Raw genomic sequence first — 18,496 nt, forward strand, 5'->3', positions numbered from 1 at the left:
ACAGACTTCCTGCCTCCTGACACAGAGAGTCTGCACACCAGCAGAGACAACGCCACAATGTGCAGGCTGAGCTGAGCCACGGTTCCACATCCCGCATGCTCGGGGCAGCTGGCCGCTAGCTTCCTGTCCCCACTCATTTCCTGTCCCCAGTCCCTCCTCAGGGTGGCCAGCTGCAGTCAGTAAACAAGCCAGCACCTGCAGGTCTGTATTGAGATGTTTTGGTACTGAAATAACTTGGAGGGCAAGGGCTGATCTGACCTCTGGTCTTCAGGGATTGGTTCTCCAACCCTTCCCTCTGGCTCTCCCACCCACACAGTTCCAAAGGTCAGGCCTATTAACATCCACCCTGACTTAGGATGTCCTGGGGTCAAGCAATGTAGGAACCAACAGGCTGGTCCTCTCACGAGGCACTGCAGAACAGAATCCCAGGCCCCTGGCTAGCGCAAGAGCTCCAGCAGGAGAGAACCGCCACAGGCCTATGCGCTGTGGTGGAGGGTGGGGAAAAGGCTCAGCGTGACAGTGAACAGCCTAGGAAATCCCCAGAGGAGCGTGCCAGCCTGATTGTCCCTTTGCCTGGATGCCGTGAGAGATGGGTCGAGGCCGAAGTGGTAACACACTGTATCACGGAAGAAAAAAGAATGAGACTGTATCTGACTAACCCATAGGGTAAAGGATCAATCTTCTACGTGTATTATTATTGTTGTTGTTATTATTATTGTTACTACAGTTCCAGAAATGAGTCTTCATCCCTGCCAATGCTAGGAAGCCTCAAAGTCAATTCACAGGTCCAAACCTTGCTTGGTCTATGTGGAATCCCATCCAAGGTTCTCAAGTAGAGCCTCCTTGTCTAAATACGTCCCTAGGACACAAACCAGCCCAGAATCCTAATGAACAACCCCAGATGTTGGGAGCCTTCAAGTGCAGGGAACCCATGCCCTGTCCAGCCCTCTGCTTGAAACCTGATCCCAGGGCCAGCCCGTGGCTCACTCGGGAGAGTGCAGTGCTGATAACACCAAGGCCCCGGGTTTGGATCCCATATAGGGATGGCCGGTTCGCTCACTGGCTGAGCGTGGTGCTGACAACACCAAGTCAAGGGTTAAGATCCCCTTACCAGTCATCTTTAAAAAAAAAAAAAAAAAAACAACAAACCTGATCCCAAATGTATACCCCCCACATAACTCCCTTCCTTTCACCCCACTGCCTTCTGTGAGTGGGTTAAACTATGGAGAAACCTCCAAACCTCTTTGTCCTGCTCCCTTAAAGCATGGAGAGCCTACACATCTCCCAAGCCCCTCCATGGCTGCCAAGAAAGCTGTTCAGTCTCTATGCTATCAGTGGCAGGCCTCCAGGCTGGTGGGTACCACGGGCCAGGAAGGGAACCTCATGAAGGAAAGAGCCCAGGTGTCACCTCTGTTATCCCTCCTCTGCTTCAGCTCCACCTTCCTCTCTCCCTACCCCTTTCATGCCCAATTTTAGTGACACACACATTTTTTTTTTTTTTTTTTTGGTTTTGGTGGCAGGCCAATAAGGGGATCCTTGTCCTTGACCTTGGTGTTATCAGCTCAATGCTCTAACCAAGAGAATTAACTGGCCAGCCCACAGCAAAACACACTCTAATCAAGAAGACCGTCTGGCTCACAATGAATCCCTTTTTCTGGGACAATCCATTCCCAGGGCTGGGATCTGCCATGGTTGGCCACAGGGTATTTATACACCTGGCAGAGGCTGAGCCCATCAGATTCTCCTTCCAGGAACTGCAAACTGGGACCTAGAGATGCAGAGACTGGGAGTGGTTGGTGCTGAGCCACATGCATGGCCACACCAGAGAGCAAGTCCCTGAGCTCCTGGTCTGAGACCCCTGGGGCTCCTCTGGTTTCTCCTCATCCCAGGTTTAGCAGCTCAGGCTCTTCCTTCAGTTCCGTTTTCTGAGTACCCCAGGGTCCTTCCAATACATTCCTTTCTTCCCCTGAGGTTAACCAAATCTGATTTTGTTGCTTGCATTCAACAGAAACTCAACCAACAACCCTAAGCCCAAACTGGGACTCAAACCCAAAAGCTGAATCAGTAACAACAGGTACTTTTGCTCATTCTTGTTCTCTGCCCTCTTTATCTCAGGAGGCTCTTCAGGGGCCCTGGAGCTAGGATTGGCCAGGTAGTTAGAAACACACCCCACTATGTTCCTAGAGAAACAGCGCAGACCAGGACCCCCCGGGAAAGCCCCCCGGACACATCGAGCCCAGCCGTGTGAGCACATTGATTTCTGGACGTCTTCTTGTCTTGCTGGGTCAGCGCTGAGCCATTCTGTGCAAGGCTGGCCTCCCTCCTAGATGCTGTCCCCCACCTCTGGGGACCCTCAAGGCAGCAGCTTCTCCGTCAGCGGCATCAGCTCAGCCTCCCCAACAAGTCGGCCTGACTCATGAGACTTTATTTCTGGGAAGGAGACTCATACTTCGGCGTTGAGCTAACTCTAAGGGGCGTCTGCAGGGCCTTGCTGCTCATGCTGGTGGCCCCAGCCATTCCTGCCTCACTCATCGTCCGCCTCCTTGTTCTTCTTCCCTTCATCGGCTTCTGCATCCTTCAGATTTTGGCGAGCAAACTCCTCAAACACTAAATTTTCATCCTGAAAACTAAAATAAAACAGACAACATTTTGATCAGTGCACTCTCTTTGAAGCTGATGATGAAATCTCAAGCGCAACAAGAACCTTGATCTTTTTGCAACAAAGGAACCAATCAAGCTTTTCCCCGTGATGGAACACGGGACCAGACCATTGTCCTCATAGCTTTCCGTTTATGATCTCTTTAACAAATAAAAATAAGAGAAAACGAAAGACCCTACAGAGCAAGCAGACATCCCCGGTATAACTGCATGTGCTTGCACCGTAAGTGCCAGGGAGCAAAGGACAAGCAAGGGCCAAGAGAGGGCACGGACACTCAAGGAGGGGCTGGTGCTGGAGAATGAAGTCACAGGACACAGGGTGACTCAGAGCAGCGGGCAAGTGGCTCACCTTTCTTTTGCCTTAGCTGTAGGCCCGGAATAAAGAGAGAGAGAGAGAGAGAGATCTGTTAGCATAAATTCTGTACCGTAGCTGTACCCAGAACATTTCAACCTTGCTTAGGTGACTGTATAGTCTGAGAGATCATACAGCCTAGATACATGAAATGAATGAAAACTGCACGTGATTCCTGCTTCTTCGCCTTTCCCACAATCCGCATTTTAACCATTGCCACAAACTTCAAACAGAACCTCCACAGTCTCACCTCTGGGACCCTTTCCCTCATCAGCCTCACCCCCTTGGATGTGGCTTCTCTTTTCAAAGTACTTCTCCCTGAGTGTCCTGTGGACCCCATCTAGGTCAGAGCTACTGTCATGACATCTGCTCCGGGTACCACCCCCTGTCAGGCTCTCAACAGGTGAGAGCTGGGACCCCTGGGGCTGGAGTATGCACTAAAGCCAGAGGTGTCTATCTATGAGGGTCGCTAGGCACAGGGGATTTAACAGGGGCTGATTCTCAAAACATCCCCTGGGCAGGAAATGCCCTGGAGCCCCATAGTGCTAAGCAATAAGATTATGCTAGTGGAGACCATCTGCCTTGAAGGGCAGACAACAGGAAGAACCAAATCAACACCCCTGGGTTCAGTGTAGATGCTACAGACAGGAGGTGACAGACAGCCACTCAAGGAATTTCTCCAGCACTTACTAAGTGCAGATAACTTGGCCCCTGGCTCTTTCAAGGCTTAACCATAACTCATCCTTCCTCTGCTTAGAATCTTACCCATCTAGGCTCAGGGAGCCAGGAACTGGGCAGGGAAGATAACAGAGAAGAAATTTGGGGACTCATAAATCTCTGGAAATCAGAATTTTGCCAACTGGGTGATTTGTTCTAACTCTGCTCCCTGAAATCTCACAATACAAAAGACCATTGTTTGGCATTGGCATTGTGAGATGTTCAATGGAAGGGCCGTGATGACTGGAACAGGAAAGTGTCATACGTGAAGAAAGAATAACTACAATTCTCCCAAATTAAGTCATAAAGTCTGTTCAAATTTCTAGAAAACAACCCAACATGAACTGTGACATTTCTTCGCGTGATTACCTTTTTAATATCCTTGAAAGGAACCAGAAAGCATCTTAATCTCACATAGTTAAGAAATAGTAGTGTAAGGATACAAGCATAAATGAATTTAAAACATATGGCTAGGGCCGGCCCGTGGCTCACTTGGAAGAGTGTGGTGCTGATAACACCAAGGCCACGGGTTTGGATCCCTATATAGGGATGGCCGGTTAGGTCACTTGGGAGAGCATGGTGCTGACAACACCAAGTCAAGGGTTAAGATCCCCTTACCGATCATCTTTTAAAAAAATAAATAAATAAATAAATAAAAATAAATAATAATAATATACACACACACACACACACACACACACATATATATTCTTTATTACTATAGCTATGGAGAGTTCTCATTCAGACAGGTTCATTTCTCTTTAATGTAAACTCAGCGGCCTTAACACATGGTGGAGAATTTTCCCTGGAATCCCTTAGATCATACCTATATTCTTTTTGCTGCTTCAGTTTTACCTTTTTAAAAAGAGCTGAGATCCGATTCACACTCCACATGACTCATGTCTTTACAGTGTACAGTCCAATGGTTTGAGATGTTCACCAAGATGTACAACTATTGCCTCATCCAGCATCCACACAAGAGCCAATGGATTTACAATTCAAATAGGCTGAGGTGTCAGAAACCAGCCTGACCCTCTTTTCTAGTATTATCTGTATTTTCATCATGGCGGCCACTGTCAAAAATATTGATCATCTTCTAAATGCCCGTTAATGCTTCCAAATGAAAAATGAGGTCCTTTGTTTCCAAATGAAATGCAAAATGCCTCAGGCACTCAAATTTATTTTTTAACTAAATCACCTTTAAATCCAGGTCTGTTGACAGCAGAGCTTCTGCTTTTATTTATTTTTTTAAAAAGATGACTGGTAAGGGGATCTTAACCCTTGACTTGGTGTTGTCAGCACCACACCCTCCCAAGTGAGCTAAGCAGTCATCCCTATATAGGGATCTGAACCCGTGGCCTTGGTGTTATCAGCACCGCACTCTCCCAAGTGAGCCACGGGCCGGCCCAGAGATTCTGCTTTTAAACCATTCCTGCTAAAACTTCACAAGATCATTGTCCGAGAGCAAGGATCCTCCACACACTAACTGAAGGTGGACAAACTACCTGGCTCAGTACTGAAAAGATAGATGACCCCACCCTTCCCAACTGGCCTAGTCACCCGGGAGATGACATGGAACCTGGTATACCTGGCTACTCCTGTGCTCAGAGGTATGGTCAAGAAAGACTAGGAATGAATAGATAATAAATCTGCAAGTAGTAAATAACAAGAGAAAGCCAAGACAGTGGTGTGACTGACCTAGGTCCTCAGGCTGGGGGTGCATGAGACGGAATGGCACCTCGGTGGCCACTTCACTAAAAAAAAGCAGAATGCAGATTGGTGAGGACACACACACAACTGCAAATCACACAGCCAAGAGCTGTGGCTGCAGAGAGTTGCAAAAGATCCCCAGGCCCAAGCTGAAAGACAATTCAGGGGATTAAAGACAAACCAGAAATCAGGAAGTGGTCAAGTAGGAATTTTAAATATATTCCCTGGAATGTGGACCAGAAACTTCACTTACGCATGACTGAGGCAGCTAATGTTTTTAGGTTCCCTCTACTCCTGGTTATTAGTTGCAGTGACATAATATTGTGGGTAGGGAAGAGGTGAAATCCTGGAAAAAGGATAGTTTTTGAAAATATTCTTTGCAGCAATGTATACCATTTTTAATATGTTAAAATCTCTGTGAAGCTGGTGCATCATGGTGTGAGCATCAAGTCTCTTGCTCAAGAGAAGAGCAGAGCAGAGTCCACTGAATCCCAAACCCAGAAGGGCTTTGGGGAGACTTGGAACTTGCACAAAAAGAAGGAAAGGGGGCTGGCCAGTTAGCCCAGTTGGTTAGAGTGCAGTGTTGCAACGTCTTGGTTGAAAATTTGGATCCTCATCCAGGCCAGCTGCCAAAAAAAAGGAAGGAAAGGAGGCAGGTAGGAAAGCAGAAGGGAAATCTGGAGAAAGGAGGAATGCAAAAGTGGGGGATGGGTGGGAAAACCAGGGTTACTCCTTTCTCCACCCAGGGTTTACCTGCAGTCAAAGCACCTCTGTCTACAGTGCAGCAGGTGAGGTCTAGGAGAAAAGGTGCAGCCTGTGCTCCAGGAGAGGGAGAGATGAGAAGAGTTGGGGCAAGGGGGATGTAAGGCCAATGACTGCCTTGAACAACACTTCCTAACTTGCTGCTGCTTTGTGCACGACTTAAAAGGCAGCATCAATATTTGTAATAACCAAAAGGTGGAAATAACGCAAATATTCACCAACAGATGAATGAATAAACAAAATGTGGTCCATCCATACAATGGAATATTTCTCAGCCATAAAAAGGAATGAAGGGGCCGAGCCCGTGGCGCACTCAGGAGAGTGCGGCGCTGGGAGCGCAGGAGTGCTCCCGCCGCGGGTTCGGATCCTATATAGGGATGACCGGTGCGCTCACAGCGCTCACTGGCTGAGCGCGGTGCGGCCGGTCTCAAAAAGGACAAAAAAAAAAAAAAAAAAAGGAATGAAGTACCAGTACATGCTACAACATGCATAAACTGGAAGAAATTATGGTAAGTGGAAGAAATCAATCAGAAAAAGGCCACATATTATGTGATTTCATTTATATGCAATATCCAGAATAGTGACTGCCAAGAGCTGCAGGGACGGGAAATGAGAGTGACTACTGATAGGTACGAAATTTCCTTTTTGGGTGGTAAAAATGTTCTGGAACTAGATAGTGGTGATGGCCTCATAACATTGTAAGTGTACTTAATGCTACTGAATTGTGCATTTTAGAATGGTTAAATGGTAAAATTTGTTATGTGTATTTTACCACGCACACACACAAGCCAGCCACACAGAGTGTGCCAGTTTTCTGGGTGTGTGTGTGTGTGTGTGTGAGTGTATATCCTTACCCAGGTGCAGGCCAAGCTGTGGTCTCAAAGAAGCATCCCAGCCTCACACCTATTTGCCAAGGTTTTCATGATGCATCTGAAGGCAGTGGGCATCATTTCATGGGACCTCTGAGTGTAGCTGCCCCAAAAGCAGCATTCACCAGTTACTGATCTGGAGCCCCAGGTTTGGTGTCTTTAACATGCTGGGAATCAAGCAGAGAAGGAAGGAGAAGTGGCTTACCTGGAGGTGAGCTCTCCCAGAAAGCTAGGAAACACAAAAACAAACAGCTGTGGTGATTGTCCCCAATGGTGACTGCATTTCCCATTATTCAGAGGCAGGACACAGCCCACTTCTCTTGCCCCTTACTTTCTAAGTCACGACTGCCAGGATCTTCGCACCCCTTGCCATTCATTTCATTCCTCCTTTCTACTTGGGATTTCATCTCTTCCTCAGAAGGATTAGTTTTTTAAAAAATGACTTGGACTCAAGCCCTATTGCTCAAGAATAAGCCATAGGGGCCGGCCCGTGGCTCACTCGGGAGAGTGCGGTGCTGATAACACCAAGGCCCCGGGTTCGGATCCCATATAGGGATGGCCGGTTCACTCACTGGCTGAGTGTGGTGCTGACAACACCAAGTCAAGGGTTGAGATCCCCTTACCGGTCACGTTTTAAAAAACAAACAAACAAAAAAAGAATAAGCCATAGAATCAGAATTTCTCAGGCACAGAGGTCATTGTGAAATACCTGCTAATTCCCTATTCTTGACGGCTAAAAGAAACTCTACCCTATTTATAGAAAGGACTACTCACTTTGAAAAACACAACAAATACAAACACTGTGCTAATAAAATATGCAAAGTAACTCATGTTCTACTTTGCTGCCCTAACCAAAATTTGGGAAACTCTTTAAATACTTGCAAATATGAAACATACGGGCCGGCCCGTGGCTCACTCGGTAGAGTGCGGTGCTGATAACACCAAGGCCACGGGTTCGGATCCTATATAGGGATGGCCGGTTTGCTCACTGGCTGAGCGTGGTGCTGACAACACCAGGCCAAGGGTTGAGATCCCCTTACCGGTCATCCTTTAAAAAAAAAAAGAAACATACCCACGGGGCCGACCCTGTGGCTCACTCGGAAGAGTGCGGCGCTGGGAGTGCAGCGACACTCCAGTGCCGAGGCCACGGGTTCGGATCCTATATAGGGATGGCCAGTGTGCTCACTGGCTGAGCGCGGTGCGGGCGACACCAAGCCAAGGGTTGCGATCCCCTTACCCGTCACAAAAAAAAAAAGAAAGAAAGACACATACCCACGGACTTGCCTCTGAGGGTTGAACTACCCAGGGCTGCTTTTATACCTTTTACCATCTGACCGTGTATGAGACAGACTTGTGGAACTAGACAAACAGAACCCTCCCAAACTCTGCTTGGGAGTCAGTAGGGTCCAGGGCCTTCCCTTGCTTTCTGTCTCCCAGTCATTCAGGAAAGGAACAGTTCAGGCAGTCGAAGGCCAGGACAGAGCAGACTGAGCGCTGGTGCTGGGACACTTACCCTGACACCGTGAGCTTCACCTTGATCTGGTAAGACACCAGGATCCCCAGGACGGTCCGGTCTATACCCTCCTTAATGCTGCCCCAAAAGAAAGGAAGAGGAGAAGGATGCAGGAGAGAAGTGAGGAGCAAAGAGCAGACAAAAGAACGCTTTTATCTCCCACCCAGGCACTCTGTCATGGAAGCATCTTCTCCATGAACTGGTGAACTCGACCAAGCTACCAAAGTCCTAGCACGTTACACACTTGCAGGGAGGGCGGGGGAGTTCCTTCCACGCAGTGGAGAAGTTCCTGCGTCTTCCCCTCTGCAGGTTCACAGAGGGCAGAGTGTGCTTCCTCTGCGTCCATGCTCACCTCCGCTGATGCCCATCACCTGGTCATCCAGCCAAAACTCATTCTCCTTGGCTCCACCCTCTCCTCCACCTGCCCAAACTGCCATCCCTGGGGGCCACTGAGTCCTCCCACAGGCTTCCTTGCCTGGATTATCTCAGGAACTTGTCTCCCACATTGCAGGCTCCTTCTCTGGGCCCTCCAGCTGTTCTGCAGCCTGAGAGAGTGTCCAGGTTCAAGCCTTAGCAGGTCATCTGAGAGCTGGTCTTGGCCTGCCTTTGCCATCTCACACCTGGCTATGCCCCAGCGCCCTGATGTACCAGCCTTGCCAAATACAAACCTGCCCCAGAATACCTTCCTCCTTCTCTCCTGGCCCCGAAGACCTCAAGTTAATCCCCCAAGCCCCGCCTTTGTGAAGGCTCCTTGGACGCCGGCCAGGTGGCACTGGGTCACCCTCCTCTCTGCTCTGCTCACAGGAAAAGGCATGTGGACCCTCTGTGATAGCCCTCATCCCAGGGAATCATGATTGTTCCCGACAGCTCTGTGGCTCCAGCACCCAGCAGTACTGTGCCTGGCACCAAGTGAGAGCTCAGTAAATGTTTAAGTGAATGAATGCGGTGCATGAGACTCTCAGATGTGCCCCAAAGAGGGTGTGATGTAACTATCCTCAACAGAAACTTCATTTCAGATTCCACTAACACCATAGTGAATTGCTACTATCTGACAGGCACCAAGCTGGGCATTTTACCACAGATTATTATCTCATGTGATCCAATGTGATCCTGGGAATGGAAGCCTAAAACGATGGCTAGGAGCGGCAGCGAAATTGACTTTGGAGCTTCATTATATAGTTTTGCTCCATCTGCTGCCTAAATTCGACCAGTGGTTCTTTGAGCCAGGGTCAGTCAATCAGTCTTATTTTCATTTAAATTTAATTGACATCTATAGCCATCAGGACCTCCCATTCTTCACCTTTCTTGACGGAAATGACCAAATGAATGAATGATCATAGCCAACTGCACGCCTCAGTTTATACGCTTACAGCACTATACAGGCTAATGGGTTTTTGAAGAGTAGCAGCTGACATACATGGGGTATTTACTGTCAGGAACCATGTTTTTAAGGATTGTCTCACTTAATCCTTGTAATCACTCTATGAGATTGGAACTATCTTCACTCCCACTTTACAGATGGGAAAACTGAGGGTCTCAGCTCACATCATTTTCCCAGAGTTGCCAAAGGGGAGGCAGGGGAGCTGGGGCTAGCACAAGGCTGTCTCCAGGGCCCACAAGGGTGTCCCCATCAGACCAGGGCAGAAGTGGGACCCTTGTCTGCCCTAAGCCTGCGTTCTGCACCCACAGTGCCAGCCCGTAGTGCTGCAGGTGCACACCTGCGTGCCAGGGGCAGACAGAGGGGGAGTGGAGTGGCGCCAGCCCCACACTGACACCATCTGCCACGCTGCGAGGACTCACATGGTGCTGGAGGCAAGGTTCGTGTCCTCGTGCTTGATCTTCCCATCCAGGGCAATGCCCCTTCGCTCTCGATTGTTGGCCAGCAAGGGCACCAGCGTCAGTGTCTTGGTCAGAGTGCTGTTTGGTGGCACTTTTTCTCTGGAGGAAGAAAAGCAGACAAGAGACTTATAACCATAAAAGCCACTATCAACCTCACGAGATCCTATTTGCCATTGAGCATTTCCAGATCAAAGTTCCCATATGGACTTACTGGGAAGATCAGTTCAGGTGCCTGCGGATTTGCCTGACGAGGAGCAGAACAGTGTTAGTGAAATCTCAGAGCAAGTTGGCAGCAACCTTAGGACATTTCCTCAAGCCTCTCTCCCTGCTCTGAATTGCTGGATTACCAGAACATTCAGTGCGGTTAAATAAGATTAACTGGCCCAAGAATCAGAGACCACAGCCGGTCTCCTCCTGAGACTCTGTGACCCCCACATGGGCTCCAGACAAGCCCAGGCTGGCAGCGGGATCAGTGTGTGACCACGTGGGGGCTTGTCGAGAAGGGTGAAGCAGTCCATATGCGAACCACACAGACCAGGTGGCTTGGGTCCGAAGCAGCACACGCTCCTGCGCTACAGGATCTCTTCATTTTCAGTTGGACTGGGGGTTTCCCAACATGTGACAGATGGCAGGGCCCTGTGCCAAATGGTGGGTCTAGAATCGAGCTAGGGACACAGCAGCATGTGTTTCTCCAAGGGCTGGCTGCATAGCTGGGATCCCGAAGCAGCGTCTGAGCTGGAGGGCTGGCTCCACCATTCACATGTGCACTGCACACCAGGCCTGGTGCTCTCACCTCATCCTCTGCCAACCCTACACCCATGGTCACACAGTGGCACCTTCTCTCACCCCAGAACCCATGTGTACTAGAAGCACACCCCACACCCATGTACCTGGCCAGAAGAAGGCAGGGCATGGCCTGAAAGCACTGCTCAGGCGCCAGCATCAGGACCTTTTCCTGAGCTTGTCCTGGGACGGCTGCAAATCTGAACTGCCTCCCACGGGAAGGACTTCCCTATTTGATTTCCCTGGGGAATGTGAAGCAGCTGTGGCTTATTCCGCCTCCAGGTATACAGACAGCTCTTACAGAATTTTGTTTGAGCCAAGGTGGGCCACATCCTCCCATCTGGATCCCAGTGGAACCTCTCTGATGAGCTTGATTTGGGCAGCAGCATTGACAAAAGCAGAAACTGCATTGTCAAGGTGACCCTAGTAGGAAGGGAGCCCTCAGGCATAGGCTCAGATGATGACCTTTCGTGCAGCAGAGCTTGCCACAGGAATGTACCAAGGCCCTGGGGCCACTTCCCAGCACCTCCAGGATCTGGGACTGGATGGTTGGCAGCAGCTGGGGGCCTGCACACCAGAGCCGAACAGCCATGGGTTTCTGAGACAATGGCAGCCTTCTGAGTGGCCTCTAGTCTGAGACCCGCTAGTATAGTCTGGCCCAGTTTCCAGCCTCCTAAGAGCCCTTGGTAGGACCTTAGAATGGTTTTCCATTTCCCGGAAATCATTTGGCCCCAATGCACCCAAGAGTTTAAAAGAGGACCAGATAATGAGGAATATATGAGGAATAAAAACAGATAATGGGGTACATATTAGGGGGAAACTCAGCCAAGACCATTTGTCCCATTGTTGCTGAGCATTTGCCAAAAGAAGGCCTAGGGCCACGACCCCCAGGGCAAATGGACGTGCAAGGATGACCCTAAGAGGCAGGACAGAGCCCAGTCCTGGCGTAAAGAGGCAGGCAACACATGGTGGCTCTTTCCTGCTTCCCTCCCCTGTCGACTTATATTTAAACCTAAGGCTGAGTCTGCTATGAGTAATAGGTTATGCTAGATTTGCCTTTTAAATATTATGTAATATAACCTTAATGAGTCAGTTTGCCTTTCCTTGCCACAAATCTCCCCTCCCTGCCCCAACCTTCCTCTAACCCTGGTAATATTTTTTACATACTATGGTGCTTAGAACTTGCTGGCTAGACGGAGAGAAAACCTTCCCAAGCTATCCTCTCAAGGGGAGATTGTTATTCCGTCCCAAGCCCGTGTATTGAATGAACCTGTCTGACTTCCTAGCACAAAGCAAAACTTGTGGGTCTCTCATGCCAGCATGAAGGTGACATCGCAGGATTCTCATTTGTTTTTGATTCTAATGAAGGGAGAAGTCATTCACAACAACGGGCTAAGAATAGATACGCCATTCTAATCTAGTTGTCATTGCTACAAGATTTTCAAATTGAGGAGGAGATCAAAAGATAGAGAACCCTTGTTGGGCTGACAGTTCATTTGACTATCTGCTGGGGGACAGAAATAGTACCAAATTCCTAGCAACTCATTCCAAGGATAAATAGAAAGGCCCAGCTATTCCCATGGTGACATTTCGATCTTTCTCTCCTCTCCGCCATTCTTTAGCATGGCCCGATCTCTCGGAACTCCTGAGAGATGGGTGGCATGGGGTTAAGGTAAAAACACAGAGCTAAGATGCTAACTTTCTTTACAGTCCCTGAAGTGAGAAAAGAGGAAGGAAGCGAAAAGCCGGAGGGCTGGCTGAGCATTCCATTTCCCTTGTCAATGATAAACAGAAGAGGAACTTGACAAAGAAGGCTGGGCCGCCCAGGAAACAGAAACGCAACCAGCTACTTACTGAATTTCCTCCATGGCCACTGGCTTTACGTAATAATCACTCGAGTAGAGAACCACATTGGCCACTTGTTCCACTGCAAAGGGAGGACAAGAGTCAGAGGATCAGCGCTGGGTCCCTATGAGCACATGCATGGTCCCTCCCAGCCTTCCAGGGTACACAGCTGGTCCTTTCTCTCTGATGACCATTTTAGTCTACTTCCAGACTCAGCTTTCTCAGCCCACCGCTTAAAGGCTGCAATTTCCAAGTTTTGTCCCCAGGCATTTCTGTTCACCAATAATATGCTCTGTGTCAACTCCCACCATGAACCAGGCTCCCAAGAATGCAACTCCTGGGAGACCGCTCCTCTCTTCTGAGCTAAGGATATATACCTGGGGACCCTTCAAAGGCCACCTCTCCCATCGTTCCAAAACTCACCACCGTCTTTCTCCAAACCCAGCTCCCTGCCAATATCTTCTATCCTATTTTGTGAGCATCATCCTTCCTGTTCTCTAAGCTAGGAACCATCTAGAGGCACCATAGGATTGACTCATGGGTGTAAGGTGGGCCCTGGAGCCAGACTTCTTGGGCTCAAATCTCTGTTTAGTAGTTATTCAGCTCCTCTAAGCCTCTGTTTCCCCATCAGTAAAATGGAGGTGATAACTGCATCTAACTCATAGGGAAGTTGTGAAGATTGAAAAGATTACTTTTAATCTCGTTTAAAATCAAGGTTGAGGATTAAAAGAAACAATTTGTGTGAATCATTCAGCACTGTGCTCAGCTTACAGAAAGCTGTTAACATTTTGTTTCAGAAAATTCAATAGCCTCTTTTAAGTTAGTGGCTTTGTATTAGGATTCATAAATTTGAGAAACAATTTAAAATCAAAATATCAAGTGAGGGCTGGCAGGTGGCTCGCTTGAGAGAATGTGGTGCTGATAACACCAACGTCAAGGGTTTGGATCCCTGTACCAGCCAGCTGCCAAAAAAGAATAAGAAAAAAGAAAAATTAAGTGATACTTTATCAATTCTTATGGTGTGATCTGAAAGTTTGTGTCCTCTCAAAATTCATACGATGAAATCTTAACGCCAAGGAGACGGTATTAAGAGGTGAGGCCTTTTGGGAGATGACAGGTCATGGGAGCAGAGTGCTCATGAATGGGGTTAGTACCCTTATAAAAAAGGCCCAAGGGAGACTGTTTGCCCTCCCACCATGTGAGGACACAGCAGGAAGGCACCGTCTATGAGGAAATGACCCTCACTAGACACGGAATCTGCTGCGCCTTGATCCCAGCCTCCAGAACTGTTAGAAATAAATATTTGTTGTTTATAAGCCACCCAGTTTATGGTGTTTTTGTTATAGCAGCCTGAATGGACCAAGACACCAGCTACTTTTGTGGAGCATTGTATTAGACCCAACATACAACATGGTAAGTAACTCCAGGTCCTACCAAGACCTAAAAGCATATGAACTAAACCAACATAAAACAAAATTGTAAATTAAGTGTTTATATTAGCAACAAGAAAAATCTAGAACTATTCTGTATGTATGCATCAAAATTCCTGAACCTCACCTATGTCGGACACACAGGAAAAGAGGAAAAGTGGTGTAAGATGCCTGGGATGACCAACCATTCTGGTTTGCCTGGGATGAGCCCATTTTAACACTGAAAGTCCCATGTCCTTAGTCCCGGGCAACCTGGGATCGTTGGTTACCCTGAGACACTATTGTTTTAACTTTTGTCTTGGTCATCAAATGTTGAGTTAAAAGTTGAAAGTAGAGGTCACCCTCCCTGATAAGAGAAGGCAAACTCCTGCCATGGTTTTCCTTGAGATCTGGCACAGCACGGCCCCTCTGGGAAGGCAGGACCATGGAAAAACAGGAAGATCACATGTCAGGGGTGATGGACCAAGACAAAAAACAGCCCCGAATGGGCACGAGGTTGAATGAGATGATTTTTAAGGCCTTTATCCCTCTTAGGTCCTGCTGCCTATGACAACAAACAGGCAGTTCTAAGGACCCAGAAGAGCCTTATCGGACCCGAGGAGTGACCCTCGGCTCAGGCCAAGAAATTGTAGAAGATTCTGCCCTCTTGTTTTTAGAAGAAAGGCCTACCTAAAGCTTTAATCTTCTTCACTGTTTTCTCTGTGTTATTGTTCTGCCCTCTAGTTTTTAGAAGAAAGGCCTACCTAAAGCTTTAATCTTCTTCACTGTTTTCTCTGTGTTATTGGTCACAGTCACGGTCACAGGGATGGGTTCCCCATGGTAATAGATCTGAAAAAGTGAGTGGATAAGTCAGAAAAGGAGAGCAGAGTGTGGCGGCATTTTTAATTTCAGGGCTTTCTAGATTCATCTCAATCCCTTCAACAGAATAAAAGTGGCCGAATTCCCGTACTTTTAAGGAAGATGAAGTGATAGCAGCATGTTTCCTCTAGAGAAGGGTCTGGAACACATTTTGCTTGGTCTATGGGAGGACAATGGAGTTCTGCGGGTCACATCAGGGGAGGAGGATGTCTTCAGCAGAACCATGAGGTGTCGGGGCAGGGTGAGTGAAATGGAAGGAAACCACTGGGAAAGCCGAGTGAAGGGCTTCTCCCAGCAGGGACCCCGTGCAACTAGCCCCAGGTGGGCGTGCCCTTGCACATGCACCCCCCACATGCACGTGCACACACTGGACGGTGGGCTCTTGCCAACATGTGTACATGACTGACTGTTGGCAACCAGAGGGACCAGAGACAGCCCGGCCAGCAGCTCTTCACCTTTTCCCACCACGACACCCCAATAGATGACATGGCACATGACACCACCACCCTGAGTGGTTTCTGTGAAGCCCAATCTTCCAGGCAAGTGAACAATTAGGGACACCACACCTAGTGATGCTACGTTAGTGGACAAGGTCCGTGGAGACAGAGAGAGGACAGAGATAGCTGGGGGCAGGGGGCATGTGAAAACCACCTCCCTCCACCCCCCAGTCTACGGGGACCGCCAGTGAGTGGAACGCAAGCCAGGTTGACCCCATGCTAAGGGTCACGGTGACCAGCTCCAAATGATGAAAAAAAAGCCAAGCATTCAGAAATGCTGGTGCTTTAACTGTCCTGGAAACAAGCTGGCCTGCTGCACCTGCTCAGCAAGAAGGCTGGGCTGGGGAGGGGCACCAGCGCATGGTGGCTTACCTCTTTGCCAAGGAACACCTTGAGGAGCAGGGGCTTGTCAGACATGAAGAACTGCCAGGCTGCCTCGGCTTGGGGCTGGGGACCCATCTCAGGTGGAGCATGCTGCACTTTCCGGATCAGTAAACGCACCGAGCTCCTGCAGACAAAGTCCCAGATGGTTCCTGACATTAACGTCATGCCGCCTCGGGACACCCCAGCCTGGCACCCATCAGTCACGTTGGGATTCTGCAGGAATGCTCCCAGCGGAGACAGGATGGACCAGAGCGGGACAGAACACTGGTCGAGCCTGAGGCAGCCCTGAAGACAGGGGAAGCTGGGGGATCTGATTTCTGGTCCCTTCTCTGTGACTCCCCGGCTGGAGAGCGCTGGGTGTAGTGGGCGCAGCACTAGTCCTCCCAGGCCCAAGGGACGTTCTGCTGAGCATGAGGACACACGAGGGGCAAGTCGAGGGGCAAGTCAGCTTTTGTGCAGGGACAGAGAGAAAACTGAGCACAGGCTGGGAGGACGGTGGGAAGGGGGCTATTGCTTAATGTTTTCTCGGGTTACACAGCATGATGAATGGACTTAATGTCGCTGAACTGCAAACTCAAGAGTGGTTCAAATGGTAAACCACGCTAAACTTCATGCTATGTATATTTTACCACGAGTAAAAAAAAAAAAAAGTTTTTTAAAAGCAAAGAAAACTAAAAGAAGAGGGAATCTGGAAGCTTTTAGGAGCTAATGTAAGACCTTAAATTTGCTGACTCCTTTGTCATTTTCTTTTGTTTCTTTTCTCCAAATGATCAACCATTGACCCCACCCTGCATGTAGCCTGTTCTGTCCTTAACTGCCCTGATCTGGGGAGGCTCCATTACCCCAGCCACATTCACCCTGCAGGAAGAGTCCTGTCACACAGAGATGCAGTGGGGCAGTCTCTTATCTCCGCCACACACACCCGACCCTCACCTGCTCCCACAACTACGCTCTTACTTCTTGGAGACTTTGTCCTCTTCGCAATCTGTGCTGTCTGCAGCAAATGCCTTGACCTCAAAGTCGACCCCACAACTCTGTTGGGGACAAGACAGCAGACAGGACAGTGGTCAGCACCTCTCTTCCTGGGAGCAGGGACCAGGGGTCACACCTCACACAGGGCATGTGATGTGGTACCACGTCTCCTTGTCTTCACCATGTCCTTTTTAGGGATGCACCATTAAGACTAGATTTAGAAGTATCCTAAGAATGAAACAATGCCATGGCCCAAAGCCCCCAGAGGAAGGGGATTGGCCCACCAGATACACTCCTCCCGCAGCTGTGGAGTGTGACCCACGCATCCCAGCTGGTCCTCGCCTGCCACCACCTCAAACACTTAGCTGTCCTTCTCAAACGTGACCCTGGTGTATGCTACTGACTTCCCACTGCCCACAGCGGGGGCAAGAGACACAGGTGCTCATGGAACAGGGTGGGGGTGTCCATGAATGCCCTGCTGGGGTTTGAGCACCCTGACCCCAGCAGTACCTGCTGTTCAGATGCAGCCACGTGTGGCAAGGCAGCAACGGGACCCAGCACTGGTGACTCTTCAATTTTTTGTTTTTTGGGAAGCTGGCCGGTATGTGGATCTGAACCCATGATTTTGGTGTTACAAGGCGGTGCTCTAACCAACTGAGCTAACCGGCCAGCCCCCTAAAAAAAACTTTCAAGCATTGCACGGGCGGAATAAGTTCATCTGCTGGCGACCTTCAGCCCTCAGCCCAGTGTGTGAATCCCTCAGCCTTCTGCACAAGCCCTCCATGGCCTGGCTCAGCTCTGCACATTGACACATGCTGGGGGAGCCCTGAGGAGGCCAGGCCTGTTCTCTACCACCTGCTTACAGGGGGAAAGTGGAGCTGGCAAAGTGGATGGAACCAAGTGTATCACTGCTGGCATATGAGCTGCAGATTCACTGGTCTGCTACCATGGCATCACAGCAATTCTAAAATCTAGGTTGAGAATAGACTCGATACCCCGCCATCACCCAGGCACTGATTAGCCATGTTGCCCCAGCTCTGCTTGCCCACCTCGCCCCTTTACGCTGATCCCCGCACAAGCCATTCTCTCTTTGACAAGTCTCTGCTGGCTGGTTAGCTCAGTTCGTTAGAGCACAGACTTGTAACATCAAGGTCAAGGGCTCAGTTCCTCAGACCAGCCAGCTGTCAAAATATATAAAAAAAATTTCAAAAAAAACATAAAATGTTTTTATGGTGCTGACAACACCAAGTCAAGGGTTAAGATCCCCTTACCGGTCATCTTTAAAAAAAAAAAAAAAACAAAACACT

At 49.0% G+C, this 18,496-nt stretch overlaps 1 protein-coding gene across 1 annotated transcript in view; it reads right to left on the reverse strand.

The window, feature by feature from the left end:
- Positions 1–2,524: 2,524 nt before the first annotated feature.
- Positions 2,525–18,496, reverse strand: part of SAG (S-antigen; retina and pineal gland (arrestin)) — a 30,964-nt gene continuing 14,992 nt past the window's right edge. Inside the window, exons 6-15 of the mRNA XM_008581960.1 lie at positions 17,175–17,251; positions 16,206–16,341; positions 15,222–15,306; positions 13,058–13,130; positions 10,382–10,519; positions 8,582–8,659; positions 7,274–7,297; positions 5,426–5,481; positions 3,008–3,023; positions 2,525–2,627 (exon numbers count right to left, since the gene is read on the reverse strand). Of these exons, the coding sequence (XP_008580182.1) occupies positions 2,525–2,627; positions 3,008–3,023; positions 5,426–5,481; positions 7,274–7,297; positions 8,582–8,659; positions 10,382–10,519; positions 13,058–13,130; positions 15,222–15,306; positions 16,206–16,341; positions 17,175–17,251 (786 nt within the window). The remainder of the gene's footprint in view (positions 2,628–3,007; positions 3,024–5,425; positions 5,482–7,273; positions 7,298–8,581; positions 8,660–10,381; positions 10,520–13,057; positions 13,131–15,221; positions 15,307–16,205; positions 16,342–17,174; positions 17,252–18,496) is intronic.

Source organism: Galeopterus variegatus, unplaced genomic scaffold (genome assembly GCF_000696425.1).
Source record: "Galeopterus variegatus unplaced genomic scaffold, G_variegatus-3.0.2 Scaffold2495, whole genome shotgun sequence".
Classification (NCBI taxonomy): Eukaryota; Metazoa; Chordata; class Mammalia; order Dermoptera; family Cynocephalidae; genus Galeopterus; species Galeopterus variegatus.